Source organism: Psittacula echo, assembly GCF_963264785.1.
Source record: "Psittacula echo genome assembly, chromosome: 1".
NCBI classification, from domain to species: domain Eukaryota; kingdom Metazoa; phylum Chordata; class Aves; order Psittaciformes; family Psittacidae; genus Psittacula; species Psittacula echo.
Genome location: NC_137735.1, coordinates 51306936 through 51328621, shown reverse-complemented (window position 1 = coordinate 51328621; position 21686 = coordinate 51306936). Strand labels below are relative to the sequence as shown.

The 21686-nt window shown below is 38.2% G+C and overlaps 1 protein-coding gene across 2 annotated transcripts in view; it reads right to left on the bottom strand.

Moving 5' to 3' along the window:
• The window catches only part of GRID2 (glutamate ionotropic receptor delta type subunit 2), a gene marked incomplete at its 5' end in the record, with an annotated part of 729364 nt that overhangs the window by 288964 nt on the left and 418714 nt on the right, over positions 1-21686 (bottom strand). Inside the window, 2 exons of one of the 2 annotated variants that reach the window (XM_080624929.1) lie at positions 597-802; positions 16948-17232. In XM_080624929.1, coding sequence (XP_080481055.1) covers positions 597-802; positions 16948-17232 — 491 coding nt within the window. The remainder of the gene's footprint in view (positions 1-596; positions 803-16947; positions 17233-21686) is intronic. The other variant, XM_080624930.1, reaches the window with a different exon arrangement.

Below are 21686 nucleotides of genomic sequence, written 5' to 3'. Positions count from 1 at the left end.
AATCCTGAAGAGGATTTAAAAATTATGTCCATATTGTTAGCAGTTTTTGTTTAAATACATAAGCACAACTGTAAGCCTATCATCTTAAGTTCTTCATTCGGATCCAGCTCTTCATAAATTCCACTACTCAGTGGTACATAACAGATCATTATCAAATATTATCTAAATAAAAATTGGAATGCCAATTGGGTAGACACATTTTATCCACAAAGACATATTATATATATTCATATAAATAATAATAAAATTGTCACTTGTAAAGATTTTTTAGTGAGGGACACAGTGAGCAAAGAAATAGCAATATAATATCCATAAGCTTCAGCAGAAGTTGGACTGCTGATTCTTCTGTATGTTTCCTAGATGCTTTTGCTCATGCAGAATGCAGCTATACTACTCTGTGCACACTGGTGAGCATGAAAACACACCCTTGCACGATGGTTTTTGAAGTGAAAATATTTACATTCTCAGTTGGAGTTTTTGTTTGTTTGGTTGGGGGTTTTTTGATTGTTTTTATGAAGTCAAATAAACTGAATCTTTTGACAAACAGCTGGAATCTTGGTCATCAAAACAAGAAGTTACCAGTGATAAACACATACCTCTGTTATGAATGATTTGGCTGTCGAGGGGTTCATTATAAGAATAGCCCGCCTCAGAGTGTCCCGGTAGCGGTTCAGTTCTTCTATTCGCATAGTGGCAAAGAGCCCCGTGATCATTTTATTGATGTTGTTTTCTACTTTCTGCAATGCTACATCCATTCCCTGTTGAGATACTTTGTCCAAAAACTCTTGTATTCCACGAATATCTAGGCAAATCAAAAGCCAAACAAGATGTTAATTAGTAAGTGGAAAAAAGACAGAAACAACTGCTCAATTCATCTCACAGAAGTGTTTTGTTCAGTGTCAGGTAGACAGACCCCTTTGGGCTTTAACTTAATATTCACTGGAGCTCCTCCTGAGCTATGCTCATAGCATTTTTTAAAGCACTAAAAGAGGAGAAAACTAGAAAACAAGCCTACAAATGTTTCTAGCATGTTTCTTAATTTTTACTTTCAATCACCACGCTTGTTTTTTATTTTTCTTAAAGGACTGACTTCCGCGTTAAAATCCATCATGAGCAGTGAAGTTATGATGACTGTATGATGACAGTGCTTCCTTCTAGTGAGGATTGTTGGAGGGGGAGAAAGGTAGAAAGCAGATTATTTTATGCAACACTATGTAGTTTAATGTATCTGAGTGAAGCTTGAGGCTGTCCACTCATCCAAAAGTCTTAACGTTGTTCTAAATTGCACAGCTATTTATTTCCTTCAAAACCAAAACAAAAACCAGACATACAGTTGCAGTGGTACTGCCTGCCCTCATGTGGTACTGCCACTGCTGGTGGAATTTAACAAATTGCCCTAATAGAGCTTTTTGGCTAATTCTGAACAAATCCTTCTTTAAAAATTACTTGGAAGAATTGATCAGCAAAATACTGTATTCACCACACAGCTTGTAATATCTTCGATGTCCCTCAAAGTGAAGTGGCTAGGCATCCTTACACTGTGATGCTTGCCCTTTGAAAGGCCTTTTCCAGTAGTGAATTCCACAAGAGCAAAGAGAAAGCTCGATTTTTTTTTTCCCCTGCTCATTTGAATGGCTTTATCTAGAACTCCAAACTTGAAGCTTAAATTTAAAATCATTCAATGACTTTGTAATGCAGAGCAGGGTCTCCTCAACCTCAGGAAAATCCCTCCAGCCTCAGGAAGTCCTCACTGTCTGACCCCTACACATCACTGCAGCTTCTCAATGTTTTCTCTGGAGCTAAGTCACCAGTTCCCTGATGCGACTCCTCTCCCCGGCACTTGCTCAGACCTGCTCTCTCAGGGGACATTGAACAGGACATCCTTCTTTCTTTGCTGGCATGCCAGCCTCCCACACACTCATTCAATCTCATTTACAGGAGCAAGATACAGCCTTAGAGCCAACAAAATAGACACTCTCTGACACAGGCACTAGTTATGGAGGGGGGGAGAAGGGAGTGGGAGGAAGGAAACTAGCAACCCACTACAGAAAGAAATTCCTCAAGAAACATTTCTTTGGCAAGAAAGATTTCTCAGGGTTTAGGGGGCATCTGTGGTTAAAACTCACCCAAAAAGTATTTCTCACATTAGAATACTAAATTTGGTCTCTCCTAGGTGTGTGGTGTTCAATCCCATCCCTGGGGGGTTGCAGTTCCTGCTCTGCTTCCTTACTATATCCTTGGTGCTCTGTCAGTCCCTTGTCTTCCAGGGGAATGGTCTAACCTGGGGCCACAGGCTGATCATGTGTCTTTCTTTATGAAACATCTTATATTTGAGAAAGCTTCCAACTAAATATTCATAATGGTTTGGCTACTCTGAGATCTTTCATCCTCACCTATCATCTTTCCTACTCCCTGCCCTTATACTCAGGGAGGGGTATATCCTAACATAGAATGAGTAAACATGGAATGAAGAATCTCAAAAGGGTTCATACTACTGGAAGCACCTTAGATACAGTTGGCATATGATGTGAGAGGGCAGCAAAATCTGGAAAATCAGCCTGAAAGTAGACTAAAGGAATGCTTAAGCACAATAGACTCTAAGCTCTAGAAGAGCTATTACATGAACAGCCATAAACTCTACGAAGAAAGGGCTTTGGGCTGGCCCTTAGGGTGGTCTATTTTGCAGATGATACAAGTGACACTGCATTGGTACATTGTGATAACAGCTCCAGGTAACCCCAAGACAAGTCACAGAGAACAGAAGAGCATGTAGCTATTGTTTACTTTATCAGGATTTCAGCAGCTACCTTATCAGAGGGCGCACTGACAGGTAACAGCTTTCAGAAGAACAAAAGATCATTTTAAGACCAGAGGAAATAATTAAAATATCCAAGCTATATATTTTTGCCAAATTTGCTGGAAAAACTGCACCAGAACTATATTCAAGCTTTCCCCTTTTCCAAGCCCAGCAAATACTCTTTTTACTGAGTTACACATTTGAGGATTTGGGAGGGCCCAACATACTCTGAAAGTTCAAAGGTTCTGAGAAACACCAGTGATCTTAGCATTTGACATCAGGTTCAGGCAAAATAAGATATCTGGGTAGCTCTGTGTTTCACAGAAGTCCGACCAGGCCTATCAAAAGGATCTGAGGCTTAGACATTCACACTCTAGCTTATTTGCACCCACAAACAGCTCCATAAGGAAAACTACGTTCAGTCTCCACAGAAAACACTCTGCCTGTCTCCCCAGGAGAGATGTACTCACTAGAGAGTGTTACAGATAGCCATCCTCTTCCAACACCAGATTACTGAGATACTTCAAATTACAAAGAAATAACCATGTAAGAGCTTATAATCAAGCAGTTAACAAAAACTAACAATAACTAACAACAGGGTTAGCCTTGGAAGTTGGACTGCCACAATCAGAAAGTTGGGTCTCTTATCTAAGTGCTCTAAAATGCCATGAACTGGAAAAAAATGGTATTTTAGGCATTTAAGACATTTTAGGCATTCAGCACTGCAATCCAGACAATTCAGACACTGCTGAAATACCAGTATTACTGAACACTTGAAGAATAGTTTAAACATGAATAAAATACATGCTTACCCTAAAAATAAAGTTCCATAAGAGAATCAGATACTAATTACAGCTTCTATTTAATATCTAAATCAGGAAAATTAAATTCAGTCTAATCAGAGATGCTAGATTTTTTTGGCACTTTAAATACCAACAAGATTATCTGAACTGCTACAAATACGCCTAGATTTATGCAAATGATAAAATAACTTCTTTCCACTTTAACCCCTTCATTCTAATGTTCCTGAGGCTCACCGCTCAGTTACTCAACATCTAGACAAATGGAATAAAAACCTGGGTAAAACTGACCAATTGGAGTCAAAATCATTGAAGTACAAGCAACACAAGTAGATAGGATCTAGATTCACTATCAAAATATCAATTGGAAAAATTACTTAGCTATGAAAGCCTTTTCAAAAACTTAAATTCTACAGCATAAATCCACATATTGCTCTCTGTCACCAGAACAGGTTAAGCAGGAACTACCCAAGTTTTATTTGTCCTTTCAAAACAGTATCATTTGACCTTAATTTATAAGCAGACTGGAGTTATTGTTTGATATTCTGCATAATCTCTGTTGTCCCAGAAGACAGATTATGGGATCAAATGGCTTTGCTTTCCACAAATATCTGCTAATATAAACAATGCAATAATTATATTGAATCTTCACCAAATGAAGGGACAAGAGTATGGAACCCTGTCTGCGGACAGTTGAGCAGTCGACAAAGAGTTTGTGGGTCAGGGTTAAAGGGAGAACAGCGATGGGGGACATTACTGTGGGGATCTGTTACAGATCGCCTGATCAAGAGGAATCTGCAGATGAAGCGCTCTACAGACAGATAGGAAAAGCCTCACGCTCACAGGCCCTTGTTCTCATGGGGGACTTCAACCACCCTGACATCTGTTGGAGCAACGGTACGGCCCAGCACAAGCAATCCAGGAGGTTCCTTGATTGTGTGGAAGACAACTTCCTTCTGCAAGTAATAGAGGAGCCGACAAGGAGAGGTGCCATGCTTGACCTCGTGCTCACCAACAGGGAAGGGCTGGTTGGAAACGTGACGCTCCAGGGCAGCCTTGTTGCAGCGATCATGATATCAAACCATTCATAAAACCTTCTTACTACTTCTGTCTTTGGCACTGATACAACACAAAGCTGTGGGCAGGAATAAATGCATACTTTGTGTATACCCTATCTTATCCAGTAGAAGAAGTATTGGAATGCTCACCTGCTTCTATGAACCAGCAGAGAGCACATATAAAACACCCTGCTATATTTAAATGCTATTTAAATCATGATAGTGCTTCCAATATTTCAGCAGCAAGTCACTAGCAATGATCACATTCAAAGTGTATGCCAAAGAACAGATGCTGCCATTGAATGGGCAGCATTATCTTTCCTGTGTGGATTGTCTGAAAGTGGCACATATCCACAGTGCACTGTGGAATCATCTTTCTAATAGATAAACTCCTTCTGCAGAAAAATCTGGCAAGCAACCTGTGTCACAGATGGCTCTGCTGCGGAGACACAGGACTGTTTATGTCTGGAACACAGGTGTTTCTCGCCCTGAATTTGCTCGCCAACCTGCTGCCCAGCCAGAAGATGCATTTCTATTTTCTATTTAAATCAGATGAGTCACAGTCATTTCCAGAAACACAGAAGAGCTGCCCATTATCACCAGTATTAATTATACTCCTTGCTGATGAAAGCCAAAGTTACCATATAGAGAGAGACCAAGGCGAGAGCCAAAGTTGCTCCCAACTCAGCGTCACTACTGATTAGTATTACGTTTTCCATTTTTTTCACTGTAAAGCCACTCTATACACGTGTGCACAAGAACATAATACTATTCTGCAGTCAGATACTAGCTATAGGGTTAAAACAGACCGAAAATTTAAAAGAAACATTACAAACATTCTCTTCTGAACCAAAATTGTGGCCGCTTTAAGTGACTGTGAAGTTGGCTTGGAAAGTGTAAGAAACAAAGGGCAAGGTAAGTAAAATTTATCAAGGATTTTTCTGGAAATTACCTTCCCTGACTACCCATACATAACTATGCCACAACAAGGCAGAGGTCTGTATGAAGGCTTTATGGTCTACACTGGTGGTGCACAGAAGGTTGAATACTGGATGCACCAGACTGGCTGCAGCCACAGCTAAGGTGTGTGAACAGAGCATCCTGCATGGGTGAGCACAAGGCCTCCTAAGCCCTCAAGATCCGACTGATATATTCAAATGCAGGTACTCAGCATAATACTAAGCAAGCTGAGATCTTAGGCAGGTGCCAGCTTTACTACAGACTTATTATTACTGTATTAGTTATTATGGAACTGACCTAAGAAAGAACTTAGGAAACGATGCACAAGTCAAATCAAATGCAAGCATCTAAAGTCACACTGCCTTTTCATCAAGCAACTTTTCAATATTGGAGAAACCACAAGAAACAAGTATCTTACATGCTGTTGCAGAGCATATTCAGTGCAGAGCTAAGCATCCTTCACAGGCTACCGGTCCTATACCTAAATCTCCTTAAATGACCAACCCAGCAGCAACACTCAAACCTCATCTATGACAAACATTTGCACCATTTACTGGAAAGCTCAGCATCTGTGCAGCAGAAAATATGCAGAGTCAGGTGGCAGGGAAAAGAAGCTAGTATTTTCAGATTGGGAGGATTTAAAATCTGCAGCTTTCCTCAATACTGGATTACAGGAAAAATTATGTCTTTGTTCTCTTTTCATCAAGGTTTTTAACTGGCATATATGACTTCCATGACCTGATCTTACTATAAAAAAAACCCTAAAAGTAGTCCTTCCACAAGGGTTTCTTTTTGATCACTGGATCAGATTGTCCTCGCATTTCTTCTCTCTGGTCCTACCTAACTTTCTTTTGCCATCTCTGTTTCTATGAAGAGGAATAAAAAATTCCAGAGGGAGCAAGTCCCCTAAATCCATCTTGGGGAAAGTCTAATGATCAGGATAGCCTAGAACAAAATATGCTGGGGTTCAGACATGTCATATAGAAAAAACAGTATGTATACACAAACAGATTTTATAACCTGTATAAAAAGAGCAGCAAATATTAAATAAACTCACATGCTAAGTACCTCTTATACTCTGATTAAAAATGAGAAATCTAAAAGTTAGAAGTAGATGCAAAGTTTCTAAAAAATCTTCAGATCACATTATGGCCAGGAGAAGAAAAAGAGGGCACTCCTCACCAGCAGTAATGAATTAATCCATCCACATCTATCACTGTATTTCATCTAAATTACAAGGCACTCAACTCAGCACTTTGGTTATCTCAACCCTGGTTTACTGTCATTAGCTCATCCTCCCCCTGATATCATTTCAGATCTGAGAACATTTTCCTCACAGTATCCAGATGATTCAGCTGTGGCAGTAAAGGTGAATGCACCTGTCATAAATATTCACTGGCTGATTTATAAAAAAGAACACTTTATTTGCACAGTTGATGAGAAAAACCATTGTATAACAAATGACACTGTTCAAATTCTTATCAAGGAAGCTTTACAAGTCTATCACAGTGATTCTTCCTTACACAATGATGGCTAACATGACAGCAATTGTTAATTATGAAAATGCACTGTACACAAGGGAGATGCGCAGCTCCAGCCAGATTCTGACAGCGCCAGTGCTCTGTTTAAAGCCTTGAGCAAAGTGTTTGCATTCCTGTGCACATGTTGATATTTATTAACACGGTTAAGATCGACACTGAGAAAAACAACAGTTAAGCACGATGATTCAATAACAGTCTATACTGCTTTCACAGCAGTGGGATTCCTTCTCATTAGTCAGCTTATATGGAATTCAGTGAGCCTCCAAAGCAAAATAAAGACATTAAAAATAACCCAGATCTACATAGCTTTCATATTAACATGTGGGAATTGAGAGGGAGTAGTTACCTGAACTGTTTCATCTGGAAAATCTAGGTTCAGAGACTATAGCAGCAGTTCAAACTCATACGTAAATTCAAGCTCAAACGTTTAATTATATATGAAATCTTCATACAATTAAAATTTCTGGAACCTAACAAGTGGGGATGACATTTCCTGGGGGAAACTGAAAGTTTGTAAATGGTAAGAATGACTGGTTTTCCCCTCCCTTGCTTGCAATTTTCTGAAATTTCACACATAAAAAACAAAAAAAAAGAGTGACAACTAATTTTCTCAAATTTCTTAACAACATCCGACTGAGGAATAAGGAAGAAAAATATACTTTACGTTGTTCTATTCCAAACCATAATAAACCCAAGTAACTTTAATTTTGTTTGCTATGAACTATGGTGGCACTACTGAAATACCTATGTAATCCTTATTTTAATGGATCATCCAAGTGTCATTTACATTAGCTTTTTGTTTCATGCCATATGTCAGTTATTAGAGATTACCTTTTAAACATGAAAAATCAATACAGATTGTCTCAAGTAGCTGAATCAATGTTGGGGGGAGACAGTTTTCAAATCATGCAAGACTAAGTTTCGAACCTTACTGGTGACTGACACACAATTTTTCCTTTGACTTTCTTGTTTTTAACTGGAAAGAAGGAAAAAAAAAAAACAAACCCCGAAGAATGAAAAGGATAAATCAAATTGAAGCTAGAACTAATCATTAAGAGTATCAGCTGCTACCTTAGCTTCTCGGAAATAGAAAGGGAGTCAGATTGTGATTACCCCTCACTTGTGAAGGTCGACAAGGCAATATATTCTATAATCACACAATTTTGACTGGGTAACCTGCTTTCCATGTCTTCATTCAATTTCTTCTTTACTATAGTTTGCAATAAAGATTTCCAAAAGGTTTCTAGGAGTTGTCTTTGAGCAAAACAACCTCTTGCAGAGAAATAAACTTTCCCTGCCTAGTGCCTCCAATGATAATGGTTTAGAGCGTTGTGCTGCTTACTTTCAGCATTTATTCTCTTTAAAATCATGCCAAATTGTACTTAAATCCTATACAGCTGTACAACAGATCTCTATACTTCTGCCTAGATATATACCTTTATTTAATAACAAGTAATCTATACTTCTGTCTGTATGACACATCAGCTCTCCCTGTAATCACCACTGCTCTCTGTTGGTTTTCATAAGCATGAGGAGCTATATATCCTCTTCCAAGGAGGTGGCGAGGAACAGTGAAGTGAGTGTCATTCCAATTTAGTATATGTGCTGCCAAAGTGAGCACTTGCAGGCCTTCTGTCCTTGCAGACAACCTGGTAATAAACCAAGTGTTACTATGTGTGTTATAATCTTATTTCAGACAAATTGTTCTCTGTGTGTCCTTTTGCTCTGCAATGTTTTCAGTTGATTAAAAGTTTATACTAAAGAAACAGGAATACGAGTGGACTGATACTGTGAAGAACATAAGCTATGAAAGCCGTGTTAATAAACTAAAATTTAGAAATGCTGTAATAAATATTTTATAGCTTTTTCCTGTCTGTGCTTCCTCTTTTTCTTGACTGGTTAGAACTCTCAGAGAGAAATTTTCTTTTTCAATTTACGATACTACCTGACATTTAAGTTGCTATTATGCCTAACTCATGCCTTTTTGCCAATGGAGGTATAATTTCTTCCGTTAAACATGCACAGCACTTTGTTCAATAGTTTCTTTATTTGATAACCGTTAATTTATTTAGCTGTCAAAATATCAGCTTACAAAAACCATTTGAATACTTCTAAGAAGATTTTAAAACAATACCTTGAGAGTTGAAAACTAATTAGCAATCTCTAGTGGAGCTCAGCACAAGGTTTAGGTGTTCAAAAACCTTCAAATTAGTCATTTTTCATCTGACGTTTGCAGACTGTTCATATATGAAAGAAATCTCATCTCTCTGCAAAACCTTGAGACAGCACCTCCTTTACAGCAATTACCCATTACACAGATATTAGAACATCTACAGTTTTATTTTGACCTTGGGACTGTAATCCTAGATATAATAAAAAATTTGGTTTTCCTTCCTTACTAACACAACACAGAGAGCTGTCAGGCTAAGCCTTTGAATACTTTATTCATTCCATCCTTAAAGACAGCAGTATGAACAAATGACAAACACTTACCTTTCTACATATTCAGTTGTAATTCTGGAATGCGTTTCCCCAACTATTATGTGGTTAAATGCAGAAACATGGCCATTGTTCCATTAGAGAAATTTTACAGAATAGTTCAGTTACCTCAGAAGTTGGATAATTCTAGGGTCAACCAAAATGTGTATTTAATTTCCAGTGGTAATGTCAGCCAGTAAAAGCAAGTTGTTACAAAGATTCCACAAACAATCACATTGCAAGTTAGCAGCTAAGAGACACATTGAAGTTACACAGATGAAAAATGCATATTCCTTTCCCTATATGGATGACATAATAAATACTAATGAAAAAAAATTTGATAATAAGCTTGAATTAATTATATGTTTATTGAGGCACAGTGAAGTAAATGAGTATGGGAAGTTGGCAAAGAGCCAGATGAGTAATAAACAGTTTTAAGACTGTCTGGAGACAGACTTGAGAATATTATAGTCATTAGGCAGCTGAAAACAGCCCCAGGGTAATTATAAGCATTTGCAATCGATTAAAGAGATCATGATTCTTTTATGAATCTTTATTAAACTTGCACTAAGACTTTAAATTATTTGAAAATGTTATGGTTTCAAACACATCTTTGTCAGTGGTCACCGTATATATGGAAAATGTGTGTGCAGGAAAGTGTCAGTGGAAGTACTCAGTATCATAGAATGGTTTGGGTTGAAAGGGACCTTAAAGATCATCTAGTTCCAACCCTGCTGCCATGGACAGGGACACCTTCCACTAGACCAGGTTGCTTAAAGCCCTGTCCAGCCTGGACTTGAACACTGCCTGGGATGAAGCATTCACAACTTTTCTGAGCACCCTCCAAAGTAAAGAACTTCTTCCTAATATCTAATCTAAATCTACCCTCTTTCAGATTAAAACCATTCCTCTGTGTCCTATTACTACTTGCTCTGATAAAAAGCCCCTCTCCAGCTTCCTTGTAGGCTTCCTTTATGTACAGGAAGGCTGCTTTAAAGGTCTCCCTGAAGCCTTGCTGTTGACCATAACTCTCTGAGTGCAGCCGTCCAGCCAATTCCTTATCCACCAAGTAGTCCATCCATGAAATCCATGCCTCTCCAATTAAGAGACAAGGATGTCGTGTAGCACAGTGTCAAATGCCTTGCACAAGACCAGGTAGATAACATCAGTTGCTTTTCCCATATCCACCAATTACTTACTCTACGTATTTTTTAAAGGAGATACTAGGAGTTCAGGGCCCATAAGTACAGATGAGCATCATTTTAGAACATCAGCCTTCTTACTGAACAGGAGGCAGCCTCTCTGCAAGCAGCTCAGCCTTTTGAGTTTCAGGTAAAATCTCTTTTCCAGGATTACTAAGAACAATACTCTTAATCCTATAGCACTGTATGTAATTCATTTGAAAACAACCACCTTCCTGGGGCAGAGATGGAGAAAATGGTCTCTTTTATCTTCTTAGTTTCACAGACCTCTTTACTCAGGCTGGAATCCTCAGAAATACAGAAGATCTCACTGCTCTCCTCCTTGAGATTGTATTTTGTGTTTTTCTCCAAAATACTCTCTCAGATTGAGCTTGAGACATCTTTTCAGTAATGTGCCCAGGTAACCCACACCACTGCCCTCATCCTTTACTGGTGCACAAATAATCTGAAACCCCTGTGTATGCTGAGGGGCAAAAGGTGAGACCCATGGGCAAGTTCTCAGAGACACATGCATTCTAAACCCCTTCTTAGTGCTAACCTCCTCCCTTTCCTTTCAGTGAATTCTTCAATCACTACTTCAACCTCCATTTGCTATCAGAATGACTCACAGAGCAAATTCCCTTCATAGCCTCAATGCTGGTTATGTTTCTTTTCTTCATGAAAGTTAAATTGCCACCTAAGAAAATGGCAAATATCCATTGCCAAATATACATAGTATTAGCAAGAAGGTAAAAAAATTTTAAGCAAAGATATCTTAGTCCCAGAATCAGTAAATAGCACATAAATCAACTGATAGTTGCATATCAAAGGCATACTGGGCTGAAAAACATAAGGTTAGGCCAGAAATTGGACAGAAAAGTGGGGTTTCATATCTTTTTTTTTTTTTCATATATATAAAATACAAAGGGGTTTTAAGGTATTACTGCCACAACTATAAAAGAGAATAGGAAATAAGACAAAAAACATTCTCCAGAAACAGTCTAATTCCCCCAGCCTTTCTAGAGAAAGTGTAGAATTTTTCTATCTGCTCTGGAACCAACAAAACATTAAAAATTCATGTTTTCAAGCAGCTAAGAGTTTCTCCCTTTCATCTTAGAAATGCAGAGATACCAACACTGTAAATTGCACTAAATTCACAATTATGTTCTTGCAATGATTGACTGGTTTCTTCATAACAAATTTATCACTACAAAAAAGTACCTACGCATTCCTGGAAAATGCAGTGAACTGAAAACTGCCTGAAGACTAAGACAGAAATTGCAAAAGCTTGCCCCTTGTTGATACACCACAGAGATAAAAACTAACAGTATGCTGGGATTCTAGGTCAATTACACTGCTTATATAGCCCTGGCTCACACATTCATATCTCAAATAACTTTTGTTTTCCTCTGCAATTGAACGTCTAAGGGTCTTTTCATGTTACTGTTTGGGGACTGGCCCTTGACAGATGCCAGCCCATGGATGAGGCTTTTTCGAACTGTGCTTTAATTTCTTTGAACTTGAAACCATAAAGTAAAAATGTAATATAGATTGGCAAAGCTTGCTCAAAATACAGATGTCACTGGCTCTTTTTACAAACCTAAACTCTGCAATTTCCAAAGGTGTAAGTTATATACTTATAGTGTCCAGTCTGAAAATGCCTTCACTGAAGAGAGTGCTGATGGTCGTAAGGAAGAGTTCAGAGACTCAGTGGAAGGACTGCCCAGTCTCCACACTCACTTTAAAGCAGGAGATGCACAGCTACCCTCTGCATCATGTGATTGTACGGTTTGAGCTGAGCAGTCAAGAATGAAGAGAGTAAGAGCCAATTTGGCTGCTGAAATGAAGTAAATGGGGCTTGTAGATATTGTGTGGATAGTAATTTTAACAGCAGGTTGAGAACGACATCAATCTACCACATAATTTTGCTGCATTTCATGCCACCTACTTTTTAACTCTGCGAGAAGGCTTAATGGCATTTGAAGAAGCACAGAATTGTCCTTGAACACTTTTAATATCCTCATATGAAATTTTCTTAAAATCAGATTTCATGTCCTAGGCAGGCCTTTAATTTGTTTTACCTCAAGGAACAAAACACACCAAATACAAGAAAACTGACTGCAATATTTTCACTGGGAGTTTGATCTACATCACCCCAGGAGAGAACAAGAATGGGAGGAAAAGATAACACACCTCATTCTGATTTTCACAAGTTCATTTGCATTTATACACTAAAGATGCAATCACAGTAAATAAAATAAACAAGTTAGTGTTCTCTTTTCTCACCTTCTCACTCATTAAATGTTACTAGTTTTTAGCCTCACATTTGTTACTGGCAAGGCTCTACCACTGACATAAGACTATGGTTTTACTAAAATATTTCACTAGTTACTCAGCTTAATTAAGTAACAGCAACAAAACATTTTTTTTTATTGTTATCAAGGTGCCTTTTGTTTTGTTTTGTGTTAGAATAGTCAGCCTACCTACAATTTTACTTGGAAAACAACCATCAATTGACTACAGATGTCAATTATTTCTGCATCACTTCTTCAATACTCAACTCGTTATGACTTAATAAAAGAACTACATCCTTCAAAGACTTTAACTTTCTTTGTTGGTAAAGAATCTATAAGTAGACTTGAACCTTCTAGCGTTTAGTTGGAAGAAGTGTTAAAATGTTAAAACTGAATATACTTGTCTATTTATATCCAAGAAAGAATTTGGGAGTTTTAAAAAGGATAGCATTGAACAAATAACTCTCAGCCATGCAGAAAGACACATTTCCAATTATAAACAATTCTCCAGCTCTCTGATAATGACAAGGAATCTACGATAGACTGCAAGATAAAATCAAAATTAATTCCACTAACAAAACTATGATATTGATAAATTGACACATAAATGGTTGCAGCCTCTTTTAAATGATTAAGGAGTCTGGTTTAGCCCAGTATTTACTTTAGATATGAACCCAATTTTACAGTAGTATTAATTTTTCTTAATATGAAAGACATTTTTATTTCATAGAATGAAATTATTACTGGAAATAATTTCAGTAATGCAACTGAGGAATTTTGTTATAAATTGTTACATTAAATCGCTATACAACATAATTTCTCAGAAAGGAGAATTCTGCTAGTTGTTGGAACCAGTCTAATAGCATTTTCATGTTTTTTAACCTACAAAAAAAAATTACACGAGAAAAAAATATGGATTAACAAATATCAGAATCTACATTCCCATTACTTCTCAAGTGTCATTTAATGCTATGGAGACATCACTTACTGTTATAATACACACCTTGGGAAGGAAAGCACACATACAAAAAAAGACCACCAGGGCAAGAAATCGCTTTGCTTGCACAAGCATCAGTTCTGCAGAGGACTGTGTAGAACATACTAATAATCTCTCCCTAATATGAATCTAATTCTAATGCAAGTGTTGGTCTCTCACCTAACTTTAATGTTTAATACTAAATGTTACATCAAAATGTCTAATGTTAACTGCTGTGAGCAGCTAAACTGAGCAAAGCTTCCAACTATATTTTGATTTCAGGTCTGTGTGAGCTGAGAAAATAAATAAATCTCACACTGCAGCAGATCCTCTTAGGAAAGCTGAGGAATGAAGCTGGGATCTTCCAGAGGAAATTACAGCCACCCTTGCCTGCACTGACACTGACCAACAGGATGGCTTACCCCTGGACTTCCATCCCATGTCTGCATGCCCAGTCTTGATTTCTAGAACAGGCACAGAAGCTAATAGTAATGGTCCCAAACATCATGGAATCATAGAATAATTAGAGCTGGATGGGAATTCAGGAGGTTGCCTAGTCCAAACTCTTGTTCAAAGCAGGATGAATACTGAATTCAGACTTCTCCACTCTATAATCCATTAACAAGTGATTCCAGCTTCTCTTTTCATGCCCCAAATTTCTCCACCCTTCCCTCTGTGCAAGACCCTCTTCAGTCAATACAGAACCTGGAAAAATGTGCATTGCTAACATACTGGAAATGCTTTGAGTATATTAACAAAATAGAGGGAAAAAGGGAGAAAGTGACATAATTTTTTTAAGATTTATAACAAACTCATGGCAAGATTGATTTCTAGGCACTGCTAAGAAAATAATGTCATCATGGGTATGAGGAAAGCTACTGCCACAGATCAAAAACTGGCTAAGAGAATTAAGAACAGCAAAATACTGTGTCAAACATAATGATTTCACCTGAAACAGGGTAGTGAGGAATTAGAGAGACATTTTCTTCATTGCACTGTGAGCAAGAAGAGGAACTGGAGAGACAGAGAACAATTCTCAGGGTAATGGAAATAACAAGAGAGGCCTTGGGTTAGAGATGGTGATCTGAAACTTCTGCTCTCTTGTTCCTTATTACAAGTGGAGGAGGAGACAGTCAGTGAAATCAGCAACAAAATTTTACAAAAAACCCTGTAGGAATCAAAAAGAAAATATAGAAACTTCTTGCTGCCTTCAGATGGCTGATGAAGTCAAGGATTTATCACAATCTGAAGAAACATAATAGCTCTATTCAAAGTTGTAGCTTAACTTAAAACTCAGGTTGTATGTCAATGCTATTTTGTGGTATTAGTCCCAAACTATGCACACACACAAACAAAACAAAATAGACAACACAAAACCCCCAAATAAATACAAAACCCCCACCCAAAATACCCAAACCACACAAATGGTTAGAAAAGGGATAGACTGATCAATATCTACTAAATGCAGATTTTTTTTTGACACCCTTTCCTGATGTACATGACGATGTCCACTGATCCGATTCAGATTGCTGATCTGTTTTGACTAGTATTGCATTACTTGTAAACTACTGAAGTTAGAACACCATAAAGGCTGGTAGAAAGACTTAGTATCTGCTACATGTCATGTCTGGAGGTTGTATGTCACTGAACGAGCTACTGGTCTGAAACTTACCCTTTGCAGGCAGGCATCTGTTCTACATAAGTCACATGCTAGTGAGATTCTTACTCAGAAATCAAGGACAAAACGACATGATGTCTGAACTTCATTATCAAATTAAATAATGAAATCTGGATAACTTAAAACTAATGTTTACAGATATAATTATTCAAAACCAGCAATCATATTGGGGTGGTTGAACTCCAAAATATACGCAAAAAGATATCTTTTAGTTGGCAAGATTATGGTCTTCATAAGTACCCTAGTACTTAAATACACGAACTCATAAAACAGGAGCAAAAATAATCTGCTGCAAGCTTTCTGGATGCGTTTTTTTGGTGTGTGTTCTTTATCCTATAGCTGGTGCTTTTAGGTGCTGCTTAGTTATAAATAAGAGTTCTCCTATTCATCATTTTCTGTCTTTCTAATTTAAGAATTTATTATGTAGCCAGGGAACAGAAAAATCAATAACATCTGACCTGAATGAACCAGATATTACGCACAGCAAGTCACTGAAGTGAGCATTTTTCCATAATTTAAAGATTTAACTTCGAAAATAAGTTATAAAATGTTCACCCAAACCAGTCATGATTACTTATGAATTATGGATGCATCTGAAGAAAACAGGTCTGGTTTCAAAGCAATTTTCCATAGAAAACAAGATCATTTGTTAGATAATGCACCTACACTGGAGAAATCCATTCAGCTATCCTCTCAGCCTTAGAAAATACCTGTACCAAACTTGGCTGAGTTACTGAGCTGGACGACACAGCCTTGTGATGCCACCATGTGTGTCACACTTACTCTATCACACAACCATCAACTCAGCACTTTTCAGGAGCACTTAATGAACTCAAAATAGAAGGAATGTTGTTGTCTTCTCCAGGCCCTCCTCTTCTAGTTCTTTGTCCTACAGAGCTAAGCACTCTCTGCCAGTACTTCTATGCTTCATAAACACTGGCAGAATAGAAAGCCAGATAAGTTCTCCATTTATCAGCTAACTCTAATAAAGAAATTATCAAATAAACCTGTAAATGTTGATGGATTTTAGAAATAGATTTCTCTGAGGTGCTGTGAAATGCTGACAGAACTGTAAATGTTCACAAGCAAAACGTAATTTATTGGAAGACTATAAAAATGTAATGTGACTGCTTTCAACAGAATTATGGATTTAACAAAAGTCACCCTGCTAAATAAATACTTACCATAGTCACTATCATAAAAAACAATGAATTTCTGCCAGGCATATTCTGTGATCACCCTCAAGATGACATCATTTAAGTAGACAGGTGGGCGGACAGAGAGCGTGTAGTCATCATTGCGGTTGCTCCTGGTGAGCCCGCAACCACTCCTTGGCGTTCCTGCTGTTGAGCGCTGGATGAAAAGGTGAGGGATGTGCATGGCATCTGCCAGCGACTGCAGGGATCCTGCTGACGTACAGCCAATGGAGCTAACAAGAGCCAGGATGCCTTGGTTCATCAGGTCGCAGGCTGAAAGAAAACACAGCAATATTTGAGGTGAGACAGGTTCGGTGCATAGAGCCTATTTTGCTGCTGAAACACAGACATTGGGAACTGAAACACAGCAGGTTCAATCAAGTGAAATATGGATCAAATTTTACACATTGAGTAAATCAGACCTGAAATTCATTAAAATTATGAGGCTTCTTCATTCAATTTCAGCAGTCTTGTGGTGAAAGCTGGAAGACTGCCATGTCCATCTTGCCTAGAAACTAATTACCCTTTGAAAACAAGACCCACCCCTGGGCCTTTTGAGGAACATTAAGAACTGATTCCAGCTACTGAATTAGCATGACCACCCAAGGAGATAACCAGTCTTCAAAGTCTAGCACAACAACTCCATGAATAGGATCTTTGCATTACACAGAGAAAACTTGAAGAAATAACAGCTCAGGCTTTCTGTCAACTTTTGAAGAGAACTGAATGAGATTACAGACACTAACTTGTCCTAGAAAAACTGAGTTGCTTCTGGGTTTTAGGGGATATATTTTATAATCTTTTCTAACTTATTCTTTTTCTTAAAATAAACAAATGAAAAAACCCCAAAAGCTAGTTTTATATATAGGTGTTTTCAAAATTCAATAAACAATTTCTATATGTTTACTCTCCTCACTTCTGCAAGAAAGGCATGGAGTTGTTTATGCAAAAATAACGCAAAAATAACAGCAGTTTGAAGTACAATAGCAATGACATCCACATTAATACCAAAGGTGTTTATCATTATTAAAGTTAATGCAACTACTAATTATCAACTTAATTAATAATTATTAGGTCTGCAATTTTGAAGGATCGCCCTGTGAAATAAAGCACAGTCGAGTGTTTATATTGTGTTTCTAACAGACTTGAGAACTTGAATGAAGAAACAGCACAGGCTTGTACCAGAATTCCCCAGAGAACACCTAAGACTAAATTTTGGAATACTCAATTTGCCAATGGCAAAGCTACACCTGCAATTAACCTGCATTTATACATGTAAATTAGGTAACAGGACACTAAAGAGTAATATGCATTTACACATGAATATCTAGTACTAAAATGTGCAATTACTTATTTTGCAGGAATATTCTGAGCACACAACAGGTGCAGGCAAAACCAGGAAACCCACATGTGAGAATATATTCCCCTAAAAATATGAAAACATATTTTAGTGCCAGACCTGTTGCTTTGTATCATATGGCTCTTATTGTGACTAATGTTTTAGTTTGCAAACACTTATTGATTTCAATGGGAATATTTACAGTGTGAGGAATGGAGTTCCACATTCAGGCATATGTGGAGAGTGACTTTGTAGCCGAAGAACAGCACAGGAGTTCATGAATACAGAGAACTACCTTCTAATGCCAGTGCATTATTCTTGTTGAGACACAGGGATTTGGAATATGCCACAGTGGACCCCCATAGAATGCAGATGCTGCTGAGGCTCTGTCTGGTGGAAACACTTTTGAATTCTTTCATGAAGATAAATACGAGAGGGCAAGTGTTTCCACAGAGATGTTTCAAAGTGTTATGGCTTAGGATAAAGTGTTCCCTCTGTATATGCTTTGAATATAGCTCAGCTTCTGGGCCAGCTTCTCGGCTTCAGGTTGAAGGTAATACATTTTCAACAACCACAAGTATCTTTTTTCAGAGAAGTACCAAGATCGATGGTAATTGGCCAAAAAATTTACCAGTATCCCACAAGTTCCTAAAATTCAGAACATTTCAAAACAATTTTATTAGGTATTCATCTTTTATGCTGCTTCTTATATTCTTCATCATCACTTTCAACAATGATAAAAGGCTTGTCAAGTTATCTTTGTAGGGAGATGCTGAATCTTTTTCTTGATGTGGTTCTCCTGCACCGAGCCCTGCAATATCTAGGTTGCGTATCCCAGTGAGTATGCTACTGCTTGCAAAGGAAATTATTTTTAATGATATATCGACCTATCCATCAATAAATACCTGTACCTATATGTCAACAGATATCTTTATAGCTATATAGCAATAGACAAATAAAATCAATGTTAGGTTTTGCAAAAGTCTGCTTTTAAATCAATGAAAATTTAAGTCTACATGGCCCTGATGCCACCTGTTCAAAAAAAAAAAAAATGCAGTGTAACCTTCCAGTCTGTAAAACACTTAAAAATATAGCAGAGTCAAACTGTGTTACAAAAATTGCTTGAAAATGCCTAAATTTCCAGGCACGCTTTTAGACTGAGCATAACCAGTACGTTTCCTGTAATGTTCTGACGTGGGAAACACGAGTTTTGTGAAAATTGTTATTGAAATATGAAGGGTAAGAAAGCAGCACAGAACATTTAGCTCCACATGGCCAAATGCTAATACTGGCAAACAAACTGAATAAAGGATTAAAATTTTTCCTCTTGACACTGCACCACATTTGTTACAATAGCCTCAGGATTGAAGTTGCCCGTGTGGCTCTTTCTTCCGTGTTATGCTTATGAGAATTGTGTGTGCTGGCCTGGGACAATATGTACTTAATTATGCTCACAAATAGACCTTATTCCTGTACACTTAGTGGCTATTTAATACACAGAGTTAGCTGCTGGAAAAAGGACTGTTATCCCAGAGGCAGGCTTTTCTAGAAAATGAGTGCATGAGCTGCAGAGTTTGCCTCTGAGTCAGTACGACTGGGTTATTCTTTGAACAGAAATAAAATTTCTACAATATAAACGCATAAAAGTAAAGCCTGTACAATATGTCAAACTATCATGTACGGTATTTATATATTCCTTAGCCAAGCAGAACTTCCGCTGGCTTCAGCAGAAGAGATGATTGCTAAAAAGCATAAGACTAAGGTCTAGATGTTTTCTTAACCCTTTTTTTTCCCCCCTTACAAACGAAAGCTCTATTAAATCCTTTTCCAAGTGATATAAAACTTTCAACTGTATCTTATCAATTGACTAAAAGCTCTAGTTCAAACTATTTGAAATCCCGTTTGCATTCTCTTCTTGAGCCTGAGATATCCAAGTTTAATTTGTCTCGTCTGTGTTAAAAAAAATCCACACACAGACATATACATGTAAAAGGACATAAATACTATCTTGCCATTAAAAACTCTACTACAATTTCAATTACTATGACCTCCTTAGAGACTGTATTTCCAAGCAGATATTTAGTCTACTGCCAATACAATAGTCCTGGGTTCAGCAGCAGCAGTCAGTTTTTCTCCTTCTTAGTAGCTGGTGCAGCGCTGTGGTTTTGACTTTTGGCCTGGGGATAATACTGATAAAACCGATGTTTTCAGTTGCTGGTCAGAGTGTTTGGTCTGACCAAGGACTTTGTGAGTCTCATGCTCTGCCAGGGAGGAGGGGAAGCCGGGAGGAAGCAGGGACAGGACACGTGACCCAAACTAGCCAAAGAGGTATTCCATACCATAGCGCGTCATGCCCGGGGATGTAACGGGGAGTTACCCAGAAGGGCATGCTCTCTTCTCTGTCAGGCTCGTTTATGGTGGGTGGTATCGAATTCTCTTCCCTTGTTATTTCTCTTATCATTATTATTATTGGTGGCAGCAGTAGTGGTTTGTGTTATACCTTAGTTACTGGACTGTTTTTATCTCAACCCGTGGGAGTTCCATTCTTGCAATTCTCCTCCCCATCCCTTCGAGGGCGGGGGGGAGTAGAAACTGCATGGCTGACTTGCCAACTGGCTTAAACCACAACAGTTATTTTTTGGTGCCCAACGTGGGGCACGAAGGGTTGAGATAATGACAGATCTGACCAGAGTGTGTCTAATCGTATTTGTGATAAGCATTCAGTGTTTTGGATTAATAGTCACTCGTCACAATGCTGATTTATTGGCTCTCAAAGTTGTTGGTTTTGATCTCACAGTTTCAATATGCTGTAGCTTACTTAGAGCCGGTATTTGCTGTGTTAGAAATAATCCAAATCCTGCTGAAAGCCAGTTTTGCCATAAAACGGAGTAAGATCAAGGGACCTGCACAGGAGATACAATTTTTGGGAATAAAATGGCAAGATGGATGTCGTCAGATCCCCACAGATGTGATCAACAAAACAATAGCAATGTCTTCCCCAACTAATAAGAAAAAAACACAAGCTTTCTTGGGTGCTGTGGGGTTCTGGAGGATGCACATCCCAAATTACAGTTCCTCGAGGTCGACCCCTTGGCTTTTGGAGTCGGGGATACAAAGGATCCGAGACCAGCTATACCCCAACTGAGAAAGAGATACTGGCAGCCTATGAAGGGGTTCGAGCTGCTTTGGAGATGACTGGCACTGAAGCACAGCCTCTCCTGCCCTGAAAGACTGTTACAAGAGATGGAGTCCAACATCATGGACCGAATGGACTCAGCAGCTTTATAGGGAGCAGCTTTACAGGACTGGGGGGCGGGGGGGGGGGGCAGGGAATGTCTCCTTCACAGGTTGACCACCCAAGAAGTAGAAAAATGATGCCTAATTGCTA